This window comes from Sinocyclocheilus rhinocerous, unplaced genomic scaffold, assembly GCF_001515625.1.
Source record: "Sinocyclocheilus rhinocerous isolate Xijiao unplaced genomic scaffold, SAMN03320098_v1.1 scaffold1283, whole genome shotgun sequence".
Taxonomy (NCBI): Eukaryota; Metazoa; Chordata; class Actinopteri; order Cypriniformes; family Cyprinidae; genus Sinocyclocheilus; species Sinocyclocheilus rhinocerous.
The window spans coordinates 790,448-807,067 of record NW_015642522.1 but is presented as its reverse complement, the minus strand read 5'-3'; the positions used below and the strand labels follow the sequence as shown (position 1 = coordinate 807,067).

General features: G+C 33.2%; 1 protein-coding gene across 1 annotated transcript in view; it reads left to right on the top strand.

Moving 5' to 3' along the window:
- The window catches only part of LOC107756032 (guanine nucleotide-binding protein G(o) subunit alpha-like), a 40,233-nt gene extending 23,819 nt beyond the window's left edge, over positions 1-16,414 (top strand). Inside the window, exons 5-9 of the mRNA XM_016573007.1 lie at positions 4,864-4,992; positions 9,682-9,811; positions 11,020-11,091; positions 12,818-12,905; positions 15,364-16,414. Coding sequence (XP_016428493.1) covers positions 4,864-4,992; positions 9,682-9,811; positions 11,020-11,091; positions 12,818-12,905; positions 15,364-15,554 — 610 coding nt within the window. The 3' untranslated portion in view covers positions 15,555-16,414. The remainder of the gene's footprint in view (positions 1-4,863; positions 4,993-9,681; positions 9,812-11,019; positions 11,092-12,817; positions 12,906-15,363) is intronic.
- Positions 16,415-16,620: the final 206 nt, after the last annotated feature.

Below are 16,620 nucleotides of genomic sequence, written 5' to 3'. Positions count from 1 at the left end.
CACACACACACACACACACAAAGAAACACACATATTCTCTTGTTAAAGGTCAGATTTATCAGAGGGCATTTCCATCGTCTTTGCAGGCCAGGTCGCAGCTCCTCACCTGTTCATATCCTGCCTGCATCTTGTGAAATCTCTTTTCATTTCGCCTTTCATCCATTCTCATTTGCCCTCCCTCGCTATTCTAAATTCTCCACAAAAACCACAACCCTAGAACCCTGACCGGCGTCATTTCACGAAATTCAATTGTGTGGAAAAATAGATCAGAAATGGAGTGAGGAGAAAAGATACTTCATAGAGAAGGATGTTTGGTGAGAGGTCAAAGTGGTGTCAAATCAATCCGAGAGTTAAAGTATATCTACAAAACTCCAGGAGAGGTTTTTTAAATGCTAAAACTGCTTCAAAATGTCACGCTGATGGAGAAACCAGTTCAAACCAGCTTTTGAAAGGAATAGATCATCTAAAAATGACCCTAAAGATGATTTTCTTCGGTAGGACGCAAAAGAAGAGATTTTGAATGAAGAGATTTCACGCTGCTCTTTTCCATACAGCATAAAGTGAGATTGGCAGACTACAAAATGATCTCTTAATAACCTCAAAGGAAGAGTTCACCCAAAAATGAAAATTTGCTGAAAATTACTCACCCTCAGGTCATCCAAGATGTAGATGAGTTTGTTTCTCCATTGAAAAAGACTTGGAGAAAATTAGCGTTATATCACTTGCTCACCAATGGATCCTCTGCAGTGAATGGGTGCCGTCAGAATGAGAGTCCAAACAGCTGATAAAAACATCTCAATAATCCACACCACTCCAGTCCATCAATTAACGTCTTGAGAAGTGAAAAGCTCCATGTTTGTAAGAAACAAATATATCATTAATGCATTTCTGGACACAAGTCTCTTCATAATAACGTTTCTTCTAATGAAAAGCCCATCCTCTGTTGTCCTGTTGTCAAAATCCACCGGCATATTTGTTTAGAATAGTTTTAGACTATTTTCACTTGATCTGTGCATATTTTTCTCACTGGAGGAAGTGTTTTTACGGATTATGGACTCATCAGAAGTGACGGTTGTAAAGTTAAAATATCTTAATGATGGATTTTTTTCTTACAAACATGCACGTTTTCGCTTCACAAGACATTAATTGATGGACTGGAGTCATGTGGATTACTTGTGTGATGTTTTATCAGTTGTTTGTACTCTCGTTCTGACGGCACCCATTCACTGCAGAGGATCCCTTGGTGAGCAAGCGAGGTAATGCTAAATTTCTCCAAATCTGTTCTGATGAAGAAACAAACTAATCTACAACTTGGATGGCCTGAGGGTGAGTACATTTTAAGCAAATTTAAATTTTTGGGTGAACTAATCCTTTAATGATCCGCTTAGACCAGTTAAAAACCATCAGAAACTAATTTAGCTGTTTTTTTTTCTTGTAGGGACTAAATAAAAAAAGACTACTTCTGGAGTCTAGAGATGGTAAAGTTAGCCCTTGCCTTTCCCTAGAAGCGCGTTAGAGAGTGAGACAGATCCACAGCGACAGGGCCTTTGTGTCCCACTGGGAATTGAAGGCCAGCAGCGAGTGAATGTTGCATCCAGATGCACGTAACGGCATGTCTGTTTTATACACCCTGACGCATTTAAAGAAACACACCTCACACTTGTTCACTCACAGTCTCTGCTCAGGCCCGAGGTGCTCGCTGTCGTGCCGCCCAGGGGGTTTACAAGATCAGACTCGGCTCGAATGCCAAGGAATCGCATTGGCACTGAGGTTGGAGTGTGATATTGTGTGTTTGTGTGTCTGTTTATCTGTCATTAAAACCAGAAACACTACACAGAGTGTGTTCTTAATTCACTATGGTAGTAAAAAAACATAGTACTCGACAGTGGTATTGTCATTAACTAAAGCTAAAATTATTATAAAATGTTTTTTATAAATTGAAATAAAGCCGAAATAAAATATAACAAAAATGAAATGAAAATTTAAAATGTTGCCATCTGCTGTTATGGTGATTCAACTGCCTGAAGACAACCCTGCTAAGTAAGTCAACAAGCAACTAAACAGATTAATAACACCATTGATTTAACGATATATACGTTTGTCAACTCTGTCAGTTTATGCTAGAGTTGCGAATATGAGAATGCAGCGTGTGGGTTTTAGTACTCACTTATGCGAAATCATTTTCTTAAAATATCTGCCATTACACCATGTGTTATTCAGCTAGCTAGCAATAAGATAGTTAACTGGCTATTTTGAATGATGAGTGAAACTTTAGTTTAAGCTACAAGCTAAAGTAGTTTCTGCAACATTGCTAATGTCATGGTGGTGCAAATTTCGCTGAGAAAGTTACATAAACTGTAGTCAAACTTGTTCGCTTGGAAAATGTAGTTAGCCGCTCTAAAAGCTACTAACAAAAAGTAGCTAACTTAAGCTAAATTTAGTTGAAAACATGAACATGGTTAATAGCTAGCTATAAAAGGGTGACATTTTAGCTAACTTTAAGTTATTCATCAAGATTCTTCTCAAACCAGTTCGTTAACATGACATTAGCCGTGTTAGGTAAACAACACTGAAACTTGCTACCTATAAGCTAATTGTCATGTAAGCTCTTTTTTCTACAAGCTACTTACAAAAAGTAGTTCACATAAGCTAAATTTAGTTAAAAACATGAACCTAGTTAATAGCTAAAGGATGAAAGTTTAGCTAACTTTAACTTTGTTAGCTATAAATCTAATTGCCATTTAAGCTCTTTTCAAAAAGTAGTTAGCCACTCTACAATAGACTAACAAAAAGTAGTTCACTTAAGCTAAATTTAGTTTAAAACATGAACTTGGTCAATAGCTAACTAAAGGATGAACGTTTAACATTAGCTTACTTAGCAAGATTCTCTTTAAACCACTGCTTTAGCGTGACATTAGCCATGTTAGATAAACTACATTTGAAACTATAACTTAATTATTTAAGTTCTTTCAAAAAGTAGTTAGCAACTCAAGTACAAGATACTACCAAAAAGTAGTTCACGTGAGCTGAATTGAATTGAAAATATGAACTTGGTCAATAGCTGGCTAGCTAAACTTCAACTTGCTAGCCATAAGCTATTTGTCATTTAAGCTAGTACTCTTTTTTTTTTTTTTTTTAACTAGTTAGCCACTCTTGCTAGCTATAATCTATCATAATTTAAAGTAGTTCAAAGCACTTTTTGTTTGTACTCTGCTAATAGTTAACTGCATTGAAGCTGTGATGCTAAATACTAAAATGACAGGAACTGACATAAAACAATTTATGCTAATGATGCTATAGCGTGCCTTGCAGGAGCAGTGCGAATGCAACACGTACATTTCAGTATGCAACAGTGTGTACGTCAATCTCTGACGTATTAGCATTTAGTACGACCTGGTCTTTGTTCTGTTCGCATGAATAGAATGACAAACTCGTCTTATCAACACAGAAAAAGATGCCTCAAATACTCTTAATCAAAAACTATGGCACAGTTATTGCTTCAAAAGTGTGTGTTTGTCTAATTCTCTCTCCAGGGTGTTTGCGACCTCCTGTGAGATGTGTGTATCGCTACGTAGCGCGCGCTCCCGGATAATCCCTCTCTTTAGCGCATCGCATACAGAAATCCCCCCACAGATTTGCTTATACTGTATCATGCTGTGTTTATATTCATGCTGGTAATTAGCATACAGCGCGTGTTTCCCCCGGGCCGGTCTTATCGCTGCCACAGACCCTTACTGCAGTCAGAGGTAAAGCTGCTTACCTAGACAATGAGAGAAGGCCCTTAAGGAGAGGGTTTTTCCCACAGAGACCTGATTATAAGAGGTGAGGAGCCGCGTTTGCTCCCAAGCCACTTTTTTACTGACAGGTTGCTGGAGTTAAAACCTAAAACCTGCTGGTATCAAACTAGGAACTGCTAAGGGGAGGATAATGTCTGCCATTTAAGGTTTCAATGCTGCAAGAAATAAGTCTGGTGCCACTAACACAAAACAAACTAGGTTGAAACACAAGATATCGGTACCATACCAATTATCAACCGATATTATAGTGTTTTTTTTTAGGTTGTGTATGTTTGTTGGATATTTAATTTATTTCTCCTGTTTTTACATGTTGATACCATTTGCTGTCATCTAACATTCACTTTAATTCTTTAAAAAAAAAAGTGATTTTTTTTTTTTTTTTTTTGCTGTACATTTTAATACTGTGATGCCTAAATTCACTTGTAGGATTTATTTAAAAAATGTTTTTTTAGTTTTTATTCATTTATTTTTAATTTATTGAGACCAGCATTGTTATTGCTAAGACTAAAGCTAAAACTTTTTAAAATTGGTTGCCAGAAAATAAAATAAAGCTTAAATGTAATAAAATATAAATATTGTATGAAAAACTTAAATTTAGAAATGTTGCTTTCACAACTAACTGAAATGAGCTTAAATTGAATGAAATACTAAAGTAACTAAAACTGAAAAAAAAAAATTATATATTAAAAATCTATTAAATCTATTTAAAAAATTGACCTGCACTTAGCAAAATTACAATACCATAAACTAAATTAACAAATTAATATAAAAAAAACTGAAAACATTAAAATAAAAAGAAAATTCACAATATATTAATATAAATAGTATTAAAGTAACACTAATTTTGGTGATACAGTAAAGGATTTTTATATCGGCCATGTATTGTTTATCGGCAATGGCGTGACAATAATTATCGGCTTATGAGATTTGTTCGCAGATCTTCTGGCCAAGAACCAGGTTAATTTTGCTGGAAAAGGGATTCCAGATAGAATGATAGAATGTGTCATTACTGTCATTTTTTGTCATAAATTTTGTTGTTACTTTGTCTATGTCTCTCTGTTCCCAGTTTTTTTGAGAACATGGGCAGGATCATCGCCCCTGATTACATGCCGACAGAAACGGACATTTTAAGAGTCCGACTGAGAACCACAGGAGTGATTGAGACACAGTTCAAAGTCAAGCACCTGGTCTTCAGGTAAACGGTCTCTTTATTGTCAGTTTGTTCTAATTGTTCTTACAAAAAGTTGTCTGTGACTGTGAATTATCAAACATAAAAGCTTTTTCTGTTGTTTTCAGTTGGAGTTTGTTTAAAAGTAGCTAAAATAGCAAATTGAGGGGTTTTCCTTCTCGTAGCTTCATGTTTTCATGATATTGACCATGTCAGCATCCTCCATCTCTCACTATCTTATGAAACGTCACCTTGCATGAAGTTCTTACGCATCGCTCCATTCGTCAATATCCTAACTGGCATTATCAGCATTGAGCACACGTTCAGCTTTGATTTGGATGCAAGACTTGTTTTGAATTTGTCTAATGAGTTTTTTTTTTTTGGTTCGCTATGGCGTCTTGTCTCGAGTTCCAACTCAAATATTTCGACAAACAACTTTTAAAGGGATATGCTAATCATTTGTTTAGTTTGAACCAGTGTTATTTTAGTATCATTGATATACTTTCATAGATTTTATTTTTATGTATTCTGTTTTCATTTTTAAAAAATTTTGTTGTAATTTTGTTGTTTTTTGTAATATGTAGTAGTTTTGTATTTTAAAGTGTCTATATAGTTTTTAATTTTAAATTAAATTCTTTTGTATATTTAAGTTTTAGTTTATTCAGTTTAAGTTGTTAAAACTAGTTTTAGTTGTACTTAAACTAAATCTAAATAAAAATTAGGAATGTTACCTTGTCATCTAGATGTTTATTTTATGTCAAGTATGACATTTTTTTATGGTTTTAGTTTTCGTTAACGCTGCTTTATGCACAGTTTACTCATAAATCCCCACTGTTTGCTTCAGTCACAGTCACAATGACTTTTGATCCTCAAAATGTCGGAATGAAAAAGTCTCATGCATGTTCATTGTCCTCTCAAGTTCAATTTTGCGCAGACATTAGACAACCAATAAAACGTTTGGAAGGTTTCATGGGAAATGTGAGTAATTTTCTGCTTGGCAGCTTTTACCAGCCATTTGAATGTTAATGGAGACATTTACAGCTATGAGATGCCATAGACTGTTTGATATGGCATGGAAAAGATGAGTGTTTTGGCATTTGGTGGAAAGCAACTGTCTTTGTCTATACTTTTACGTTCGCTTCTTCTTGGGCTCATTCTGCCCTGAGAGTTGGCTAATTTATTGGCTTCAGCTGAGGGCTTCTGCAATAACATTTATATTGCACTATACTTTGCATAATGCTAAATCTAAATTTTCCATGGCTTTCATGACAGTTTTTAATAAAAGTGCTTCTACAACGTCATAAAATCAAAACAAGATGACTTAAAAATTGGTTGTGGGATGTATGTATGTTTGAAACACCCAGTTGAACACCCATCCATTTAGTGGTCTTTACAGTTTAGTCTTCAAAAACATCTTTTTTGTTTTTCCATCTGAGGAGAAATTGTTATTCTGTTCTCTTTGTTGGGTTTTTAGGTTAAATTGTCCTATAGAGTATAAATATGAGCAAAAAAATCCCATAAACCCTGAAATCAGAGTGGAAGTAAGAGAATTAAGGGGCTCCGCAATGACTTTGCGTTCGTTATTAGCTGTGAACTCTATGAAAGCTGATGTTATGTGGAGTAATTGTTATATGAAATCTGTTTAGTTCCTCTTGAACTCTAAAGTGAATTAATTCGGTGTGGAATAACTTACTGTCAATCTTCTGCACGCTCGACTGCACGTCCTTATCGCAGCACTTCACACGCATCCCTCGCCGAAACCTCAAGATCTTTATCATATCACTGGATTCACACGTTCTCACGTTTGATATAAACACCCATAGCTGCATTTCAGTTTCTTTGCCTTATACTCCATAAATCATTTTTTACATCGAAAGTTTATTTATTTTTGCATTTGTGTATTTATTTAATTGTTTATGCATATTTATTTTATTTATGCATTTTTATGCATGTATGGGTTTATTAATGCTTTTATTCATTCATGTTTTTATTTTTGTTTTATTGCTGCATTAATTTTATTTACTATATTTATCTATAGACAATAAAATGCTGTTTCTTATGGCCATATGTAAATGTTATAGTACCGTTTTAAATCGTAATTGCAGTATTCATTTTTGCCCCTAATTTTACTAATTCCAAATAACTTGCATTTAACTTATCAACAGTAAAAGAGTAATGTTTCTTTAATTATTTGTTTATTTATGCATTTTATGCATACTTTATGCATAATTTATGCATTTTATGCCTGTTTATGTATTTTTGCACTTTTATGATTTTTTGTACATGCTTCATTCATTTTTATTTTATATTTTTTATTGCTAAATTTGTATTAATTTCATTTGCTAGTTATCTAAAAAGACAGAAACATCGTTTGTCCATATGTAAATATAACACCATAGTAATTTTTATTAATCATTTTTGATAATGGTTTTGCACTTTTTGATAATGGTTTTGCAAGTTTTCAATCTTTATGCTTTATTCCAAATTTTCTTATTTGCGAATAACTTAAATTACTCTTTTATGGTTGACAAGCTAAATGCATTACATTAAAAAGCATTTTCTTCCAATGATTATTATATGCAATAATTATTGCATAGCTAATTTTTAATTGGACATGAATAGGAACAATATGGTTGTTATAGGTTTGTTGGTCAGGAAGTGATGTGACTGTTTTTGTCACACAAGTCTAATGAAATCTTCCAACCAGCCACAAAAGCTGAAATCTAAATATCAGGTGGCTCCGGGTCACCCTTGACCTCTGAGCCATAATTAGCAGTGTAATGATCAGTGAAGTGACTTGCGTTTGATCAGTGTGTTTAACACCGCACGATTCTCACCTTGTCTGCTGTGATTGTGGCCACATCAGATCATCCCATAATTAAACAAAGCCATTATTAAACCTTTGTGCTGTTGGAAAAGACGTGACCGACAAGAAAGAACATGAAAATACACTTTTTTTTGTTTTCTTGTTTAAATTTCCTGTTGCAGCTGAATAGCCAATAAAATACAATATAGAAACATTTTTATATTCAGATTTACAACTATTTATTCATTACATAACTATTTAGATATATTTCAATTCACTAATTTAAGTAAAATTCATTGCTACATTTATAGATTTGGATTACTTTTAAATCATTTAACAATTATAGTATATTCAGGAGTTATAAATATTCAAATTAATAAATATATTCCTTGATTTTATATAATTATAAAACATTTATATATGAATCTAAACATATGCAAGTAAATTCTAAATATGTATAGTTTTAAATCTGAATATATAAATTTAAATACTGAATAAATAGTAAAAATAATATCAATTTGAATATAGATATTTAAATTATAATGGATTCTGAGTGTGCAGTATACATGTAAATTAAATGTGAGTATGTATAAATTAGTGCTGTCAAACGATTAATCGCATTCTAAATAAAAGTTATTTACATAATATATCTGTGTGTACTGTATATTTATTATGTATATATAAATACACACACATACAGCATATATTTATACGTGTATATCTTTATATTCATATAATTTCTATTATATATAAACACACATACAGCATATATTTTGAAAATATTTACATGTATATACATGTATATCTTTATTCATATAATTTCTATTATATATAAATATATTTAATATATAAACGTAACATATTTTTCTTAAATATATAAATGCATAGGTGTGTATTTTTATATATATAATAAATATACATAGTACATACACACATACTGTGTAAACAAAAGCTTTTATTTTGGATGCGATTAATCACGATTAATCGTTTGACAGCACTAGTATAAATATAATAAATTTTCTTAATGTGTTCCATATTTTAGTAAAATCAGGTATGCTTTGTATTTTTAATTAAAATGGTCACAGATTAAAAAAAACTGTTAAACATTATATTTTTGCCTGCAGTTTGTTGTATACAAAAAGTAATGTAGCAGTTAATATTGTAGTGTCAGCATCAGCAATGTTTATGATTCAATTCATTTGTCTAATTTTTATGGGAAACCCTCATGTATTAGTGTCCCATAAGGCACATATAGATTTATTTTTCCATCATGTTTGAAGTGTGAGTATTGATAGTTTTCATTTCAGACGTGTGGGGGAATCTTTCCCACAAATATAGTGAAGAGACGGCGCAGGATGAAGTGGAAGATGGAAAATAAATGTGTGAGAGAGAGAGAGAGAGAGACGTTTACTGTTTGTTCATGGCCTTCTCTGTTTAGGAGACAAGAAACGCTCTTTTGAGAACAAACACTCCATTTTCCCGCTCTTTTTAGTTGTCTCAAAAACAGACGTGAAGAGGAGAAACCTGTAATGAAACGTCATGTTTTGAGATTTTATTTGGTTTTGACGCCTCTTTGCTAACTACTAGCTAACAAGCTAACTCTTTTAGTGTCGTGATCTAAAACACAATTATGGGGAATTTGGCGGAGATTGTTAATTTGAGAAGCTCGTTTGATTACATCAAGAGCCCCTTGGTCTGGTTTTCACATGTACGGCTGTGTGTCGCTAGTTAGCAGCATATTAGCATAACAAATGTGACGCTGTTTGTAAAAGTCATGTTCAAAATCCATTGTACTTTTGTAACTTGATGTACTCAAGGTTAATTGGTGTTGTGTTGACTCTAATGTGTTTTGGGGTCACATTGAGGTGTTTCTTTTCCGTTTAGGACATTTTGTCTCTTTCTCTCTGCAGAATGTATGACGTTGGAGGCCAGAGGACGGAGAGGAGGAAGTGGATCAGCTGTTTTGAAGATGTAAGGGCCGTGCTGTTCGTCGTGTCTCTGAGTGGATACGACATGACGCTAGTAGAAGATCCATCTATGGTGAGAAAACACCATAAACAACTAAAATGTCATTAAATGTGTGGAATTTTTGGATGTTAAAAGTTGCCAGTATTAAAAAATTAATTATGTACCATACAAAATTGGCACCGTAAGAATAGTTTAATCAACAAAAATTAATCTGTTATTTATTAATTTATTGTAAAAAGCTATATTTATCTATTTTTAACTAGCAACATGTAAAGCATCGTTATAAATATATTACATTTACAGTTATGCTTTTGGAAGATATTTCATTGTATTATTTTTCATAATTCAGTTAATATAACTTAAATGTAAAATTTAGTAGCGCAAAAATAGGCATCAGTTTTAATGCTGAAATGTCACCTAATTTGAATAATTTACAGTATTTGTTTAAAGTGCTAATGTAATATCATATATATATATACATTAAAAAAATTTGAAACAAAATAAGTCGTCATTAATGCTTAGTAACGTGTATAGTAACAAATGCTTATTAATGCTTAAGTAACATTTTATTGAATATTTGACATTTCATTTTCTACTGTAATATTATAAAACTTAAATTTAGTAACGCCAAAAATAAGTGTCATTACCACATTTTCCGGAATATAAGTCACTTTTTTAATGCAGTTACAGTCAAGAGCAGAAACGCATTTAACATTAATATTTGTGGCGAGCGAGAAAGCTGTTGGCGTTTATAAAAAATGTTGTTTATAATCAATGCAACTAAAATGTATGTTTATTTAATACTTCTTCATTCTTGTTCTGTCCTATTCTGTAACTATTTTTAAGTATTTGTTGTTGAGTGAGGGGAACTTTTAAATTTAAGGGGGTCTGAATACTTTCCGTACCCACTGTATATCGGTATTTTACATTATTTCTGAATGTAATAATAAAATTTGTGCGTGTACACCAATGCAACTTTTCTCTCTCAACAATGCAATTTTGGCCCAGTGTGACTTTTTTTGGAGAAATGTGTTAATGTTGAAAATAACATTTAGTTTTAACATTTGACAGTATTTAATGTATTAATGTAACATTATAAAACAAAATTTTGTAACAACAAACAAAATCATTCTATTTATCTGAATGTTAATACAACACACAGATTGTTCACATGCACTGACCTCAGCTTTTCCGACTCCTGTCTTATATGACATCACAAGAGCATCATGGGATCTGGTGGGAATGACAGCTCTTGTTTTTCATTTTGTGCTCTTGTTTAGAATCGACTTCAGGAGAGTCTCAAGCTGTTCTCGTCAATCTGCAATAACGTCTTCTTCAGAAGTACTTCTATGGTAAGAAACGGCTCAATTAACAGAGAGAACTCACCCAATCTCATCGTCCCATTAGCTCGAGAGGAGGTCAGTGTCGTCAATCAAGAGACAACGCAAAACAGGCAACATATGTGACCAAAAAACAAACAAAAAAACAGTTCATTTCAGCACACAAGCATAAGTGCCTTTGCAACATATTTTTTTATTTTAGTTTATTTTATTTGATGTATTTCCAAGAAAAAAACATCGTCTTATATTCGGGTCAATACGGTATATTAGTTTTCAACCAGTTCTACAACATCAAATGTTATCAGGTGTTTATTTTTGGCTTATTATTTTCTGCTTATATCGACAGGCCTTTTAGCTCCGCCACTAAAGTTTGCGATGATTTTAGCGCTTTAACGTTCTAGTTTTTACGCTTCAGATTTCATTTTAAACTTTCACATTTGTCTTTGTAAAAAAATAATAATAATAAACCGTAATCTTTCGTGATGATAATCTGCCTCTGAAATGACTTTCTGTTTCTGCTGACATCATCTAGTACTCTCATTTTAAGCCCCTCCCCTCCATCCTCTCATATATATATACAGGCTAGTTGTCACTAGTTTCACTCTAAAATACGCTATGTTACCAAAGTCTTTTTACATTGACGGTAACTTTACGTCACCGGTTTGAACTGTGTCAGTGAGTTCTTCTCAAGTTCTGGACCTTTTTCGTTTTACGACTTGATCGTTTTTTTGCGAACAATCGGTTTTGCGATCACCTGATGAAAGAGTCTGTCGCTTGTTTAGCACTCTTCGTGGTTTCATTCGTCTGAACTTCTTCAATGATTTCACCGATTACCGTAGCTTGCTTTGGTAACCTCGCCTCCAGACTTACCATCTTCCCTCGTAATTACAGCCCACGTCGTCAGTTAGCCCAGACTGTGTTATAATTGCCCATGTCGTTTGCTAATTAAGCTAGCAGGCATAATTTAGGTTGTCCGCGTGGGTGACGGTGGTCCGCTTGTTGTCTGTCTATTTATCGTACGCCCTCCGTAAACCTCTTTCCGTGTAATGAGGTGCGCTAACTGCCCTTGTTAAGATGCATTTTATAGCCACGTTAGTCATACTGTGTTGTTTTGAAACGCTGAGCAAAATCATCACTGGACTAAGTCGTTAATTAAGCCATTATACTGAGCCGAACTCAACGTTTTTTTTCTTTTTCTGTCATCTTTTGTGGACACTGAGGAATATAAAAGGAAAAGTGCACCCGAGTTCATCCAAAAATTAACATTTGCTGAAAATGTATTCACCCTCAGGCCATCCAGGATGTAGATGAGTTTGTTTCTTCATCAGATTTGGAGAAATGTAGCATTACATCACTTGCTCACCAATGGATCCTCTACAGTGAATGGGTGCCGTCAGAATGAGAGTTTGGACTCGTGGCACCCATTCACTGCAGAGGATTAATTGGTGAACAAGTGATATATTTCTCCAAATCTGTTCTGATGAAGAAAAAAACTCATCTGCATCTTGAATGACCTGAGGGTGAATACATTTTTGGTTGAACTATTCCTTTTATAATCTCTTTTTGTCAAGCTGGTCATTATAACCACATAAAACTTTCACTTTGAAGACTTTCTATAGCTGTTGTATTGGACTAATCAGTTCTTGTCCTAAATGATTGATTTTACAGAGCGACTGATCGATGGGTTTTGTCCGTCTCAATACAGCGTGGCATGCAAGTGTCTCTTTTTGTTTTGCAGATATTATTCATGAACAAGATTGATCTTTTCCAAGAGAAGATTCTCCACTCCGAGCGTCATCTGCGGCATTACCTTCCCCAGTTCAGAGGTGAGAGACGGATCTGTGATTACACATGAATCATGTTTACTTTCTCTGCAGACTCTTGAAAGAAAGTGTATTATTTACTTCAGTTGGCAAGCATTTCTTCTACTGCTCCTAAATAATATTCATTCTTTCTTTATTTGTGTTGTTCACTTTGATTTAGTTGTTTGTTTCATTTGTATGCTTTTTTTCTTTTGTTCTTTCGTTTGTTCTCATGCTTTTAGACATCCATTTTAAACATTTGTTTGGTTTATTAATTCTTTGTCATTTTTGTTCTCTTTTCTGTTCTTTGTTCTTTTTTCATTCATTTGTTCTTTTGCTTTTGTTTGTTCTTTCTTCCATTCCTTTGTTCTTTTGTTTATTGAGTTTGTTTCATTTTCTTTTGTTTGTTCATTTTGTTTTTCCAATTTATTCTTTCATTAATTGTTTGTTCATTCTTTTTAGTCATTTGTCTTTTTCTTTTTAGTTCAGTCTGTCGTTTGTTTGTTCTTGTTTTTTCACTCTTTGTTTTGTTCATTTGTTTGTTTATTCTCTTTCATTGTTCATTCTCTCTGTTCTTTTGTTTGTTGGTTTCAGTTGTTTTCTCCATTTTATTCATTTGTTTGTTCATTTGCTTTCATTTGTTCTTTCTTTTATTCCTTTGTTCTAGTGTTGTTTTTTTCATTCTTGATCTTTTTTTTCTTTTCCCAGCTTGTTCTTGCTTTTCTTCTGTTTATATGTTTGTTTTTCTTCTTTTTTATTTGTTTGTTTGTTCTCTGCTTTATTCATTTAGTTTTTCTCTTTTTTCATTTATTATATATTTATACTCTTTTTGCTCTTCGTTTGTTCTGTCCTTTACTCATATTTTGTTTGTTTTTTCACTTCTTTTTTTTTATTTAAGTCATTTAATTTTTCCATCTATTCTATTTTGTTTTCCAACTTATTCATGTTTGTTCATTCTTTTTTGTTGATTTTTTTTCTTTTAGTCACTTGTTTGATTTCCTTCTGTTAGTTCTCCTTTTCTTTTTTGTTGATTTTTCATTTATTTGTCAATTTTTATTTTGTTCTTTTTGTTATTGTTCATTTGCTTTTTTCATTTTCTGTTCTTTTCTCTCCTGTTTGTTTCATTCATTTATATGCCATCTCATTATTTTGGTTGTTTGTAGTCATAGTCTTTTAGTCTTGTTCGTTCTTTCTTTCTTTCTTTTTCTACTGCTTTCAGACATCCTTTAGCACTGTCCTTCCATTAAGACTGAATCCACCGTGTCGGCTTGAGTTTGTAGTTTGGCCGCTTAATCAGCTGGAATGGATCCCGTAGTTTTTACCTCAGGGAGAAAAGGTCAAGACAGACAAGGCTGGAAATTTCTCACATGATATTGTCTTCTCTCCCCTCCTCCCGCTCCCTCCCTGACACTTGCATATGACAAAGTTAATCCCCCTTCAGATAGAAGATTACAATAAAACCTTTTCACAACTACATTTCACCTGTTAATTCAGACAGACCCAGAAATGCATGCATCATGCAAATGTCAATTTAGCGTTGGAGCTTTAGAGATTGATCCCATTCATCAATCCTGCCGTTTGGAGCAGATCTCGTCAGATATTCATAGACTCTCACTTCATTTTTTTTCGCTCTTTTTTTTTTTTTTTTTTGTGGGGAACACCTCAATTACTTTCACTTCGCCTGTCTTCTCTCTGATGTACAGGGTTTCCTGGTAATGCATAGTTCATCATTGATAAATTCATATGTTTTTGAAGCAATCTCCTGTTTTGTTTTTCAAACCAGTGGTTATTGAACTAAATTCATGTTGCTATATGTTTTGAAACCATTTATTTATAGCTTAAATATTCGATATAGAAAATACTATTGCACCCATGCAAAGGAAAATATTGATATTTCACCTTCTCTGATGTGTATATATAATGCATTAATTGTAATGCATTCATAGTGTCTTATGATACAGCCTATAATAATTTTTTTTCATACAAATGCATATTTTTACATAAATCTTTTATATATCCAAATAGTAATATAATTAATATAAATTAATACTTTTATTCAGCATGAACACATTAAATTGATCAAAAGTGACCGTAAAAGAATTTATAATGTTACAAAAGATTTCTGTTTCAAATGAATGCTGTTCTTTTGAACTTTTTATTCATCAAAGAATGCTGAGCAAAAATGTATCACAGTTTTCACAAAATATTAAGCAGCAAAAACTGTTTTTAACACTGATAATAATAAGAAATGTTTCTTGAGCAGCAAATCAGCATATTAAAATGATATCTGAAGGATCAGGAGACACTGAAGACTGGAGTAATGATGCTGAAAATTCAGCTTTGCATCACAGAAATAAATACATTTTAAAATATATTCAATATAGAAAACAGTTATTTTCAACTGTAATAATATTTAACTATTTTTACAGTATCAAATAAAGACACTTCTTTCACAAACATCTCCCTGTGTTTTTGTTCACAGGAGCTGACTGTGACGTGGATGCTGCCGCCCGGTTCATCGCCTCAATGTTTGTGTCTCTCAACACGACGCCCAGCAAACTCATCTACCACCACTTCACCACAGCGACCGACACCTCTAACGTACAGGTAGTTTTCCAGGTCGTCATGGACACCATCATCAAGGAGAACCTGGAGGCCGTGTCTCTGCTCTGAGAACCATTCCTCCTTTAAAAACTCAATAAAGACTCACGGATGAGCCCTTCACAATGCTGATGGTATTTATTGTATATGATGCTCTGATATTAATCAGAATGCACACTTTTCATGAAGCAATAACTGAATAAATGCCAGTTTGTTTTTTTCTTGCTTATATAAAATATCTAATAAAAATGCAATAATCAAACCATACGAATCACATATTATGCTTTGGTGTATAATATGTATTTAAAGAGTAAATTATGCTGTCCTTTGAGTGGTCGAGTTGCTCGTCCAAGCATCCCATAATTTTCCACCTGACATCCCCCACTTCCTGTGTGTACGTTACCATGGTTAATCATCACTTATAAAATAACCTTTTCCCCTTGTGTAAATCTTTGCCCAACACAGTCCATTCAGAGATTGAACACCCTGTCAGGGTCCAGTGTGTTGTTTTTGAGTTTTTTTGTGCTATGAATCATCTTTTGCTTTTGACTTATTTGTGATCCAGCACTTTTATAGTTGTTGAGTTTTGGTGATTCAATCTGAAATGGTTTTATTGTACCAAGGTGAGCCAAACGCACACACACACACATCTATATGAAGCATAATCATACCTGTAGCAAATTTGTTGTAAATACATTTTAAATAATGTTGCTTTACCCATTTATTCATTTAGTGAGATTTAGTTGATATAAAATGTATCTTTGCTATTTAAATGCTGTGTTGCGCCACTTTTCGTGGTAAATTCAAGTTACTCTTTTGTAAATGCAAAAAAAACACTGTGGATAGAAACATCATTAAAATCTAACATTAATGTTTTTGATCTTTTTTGTGCTGGTTTCTCACAAAATGAATGGTATGAAACAAATCACGCCAGCCCAAATGCACAACACAAGCGTACACAGAATGAACATAATATCTTTCAAGTTTAATAAAATAAAGAAAACATCTTTGAAAGTTTTTGCTCATAACAGTGAACTCTTTTTATGAACATTTAATACATCTGGAAGTAGGTAAAGGTGACGGGTGGGCGCAGAGAAGAACGGATCGAACAGAAAATACCTCTCCGTTTTGTTTCTGT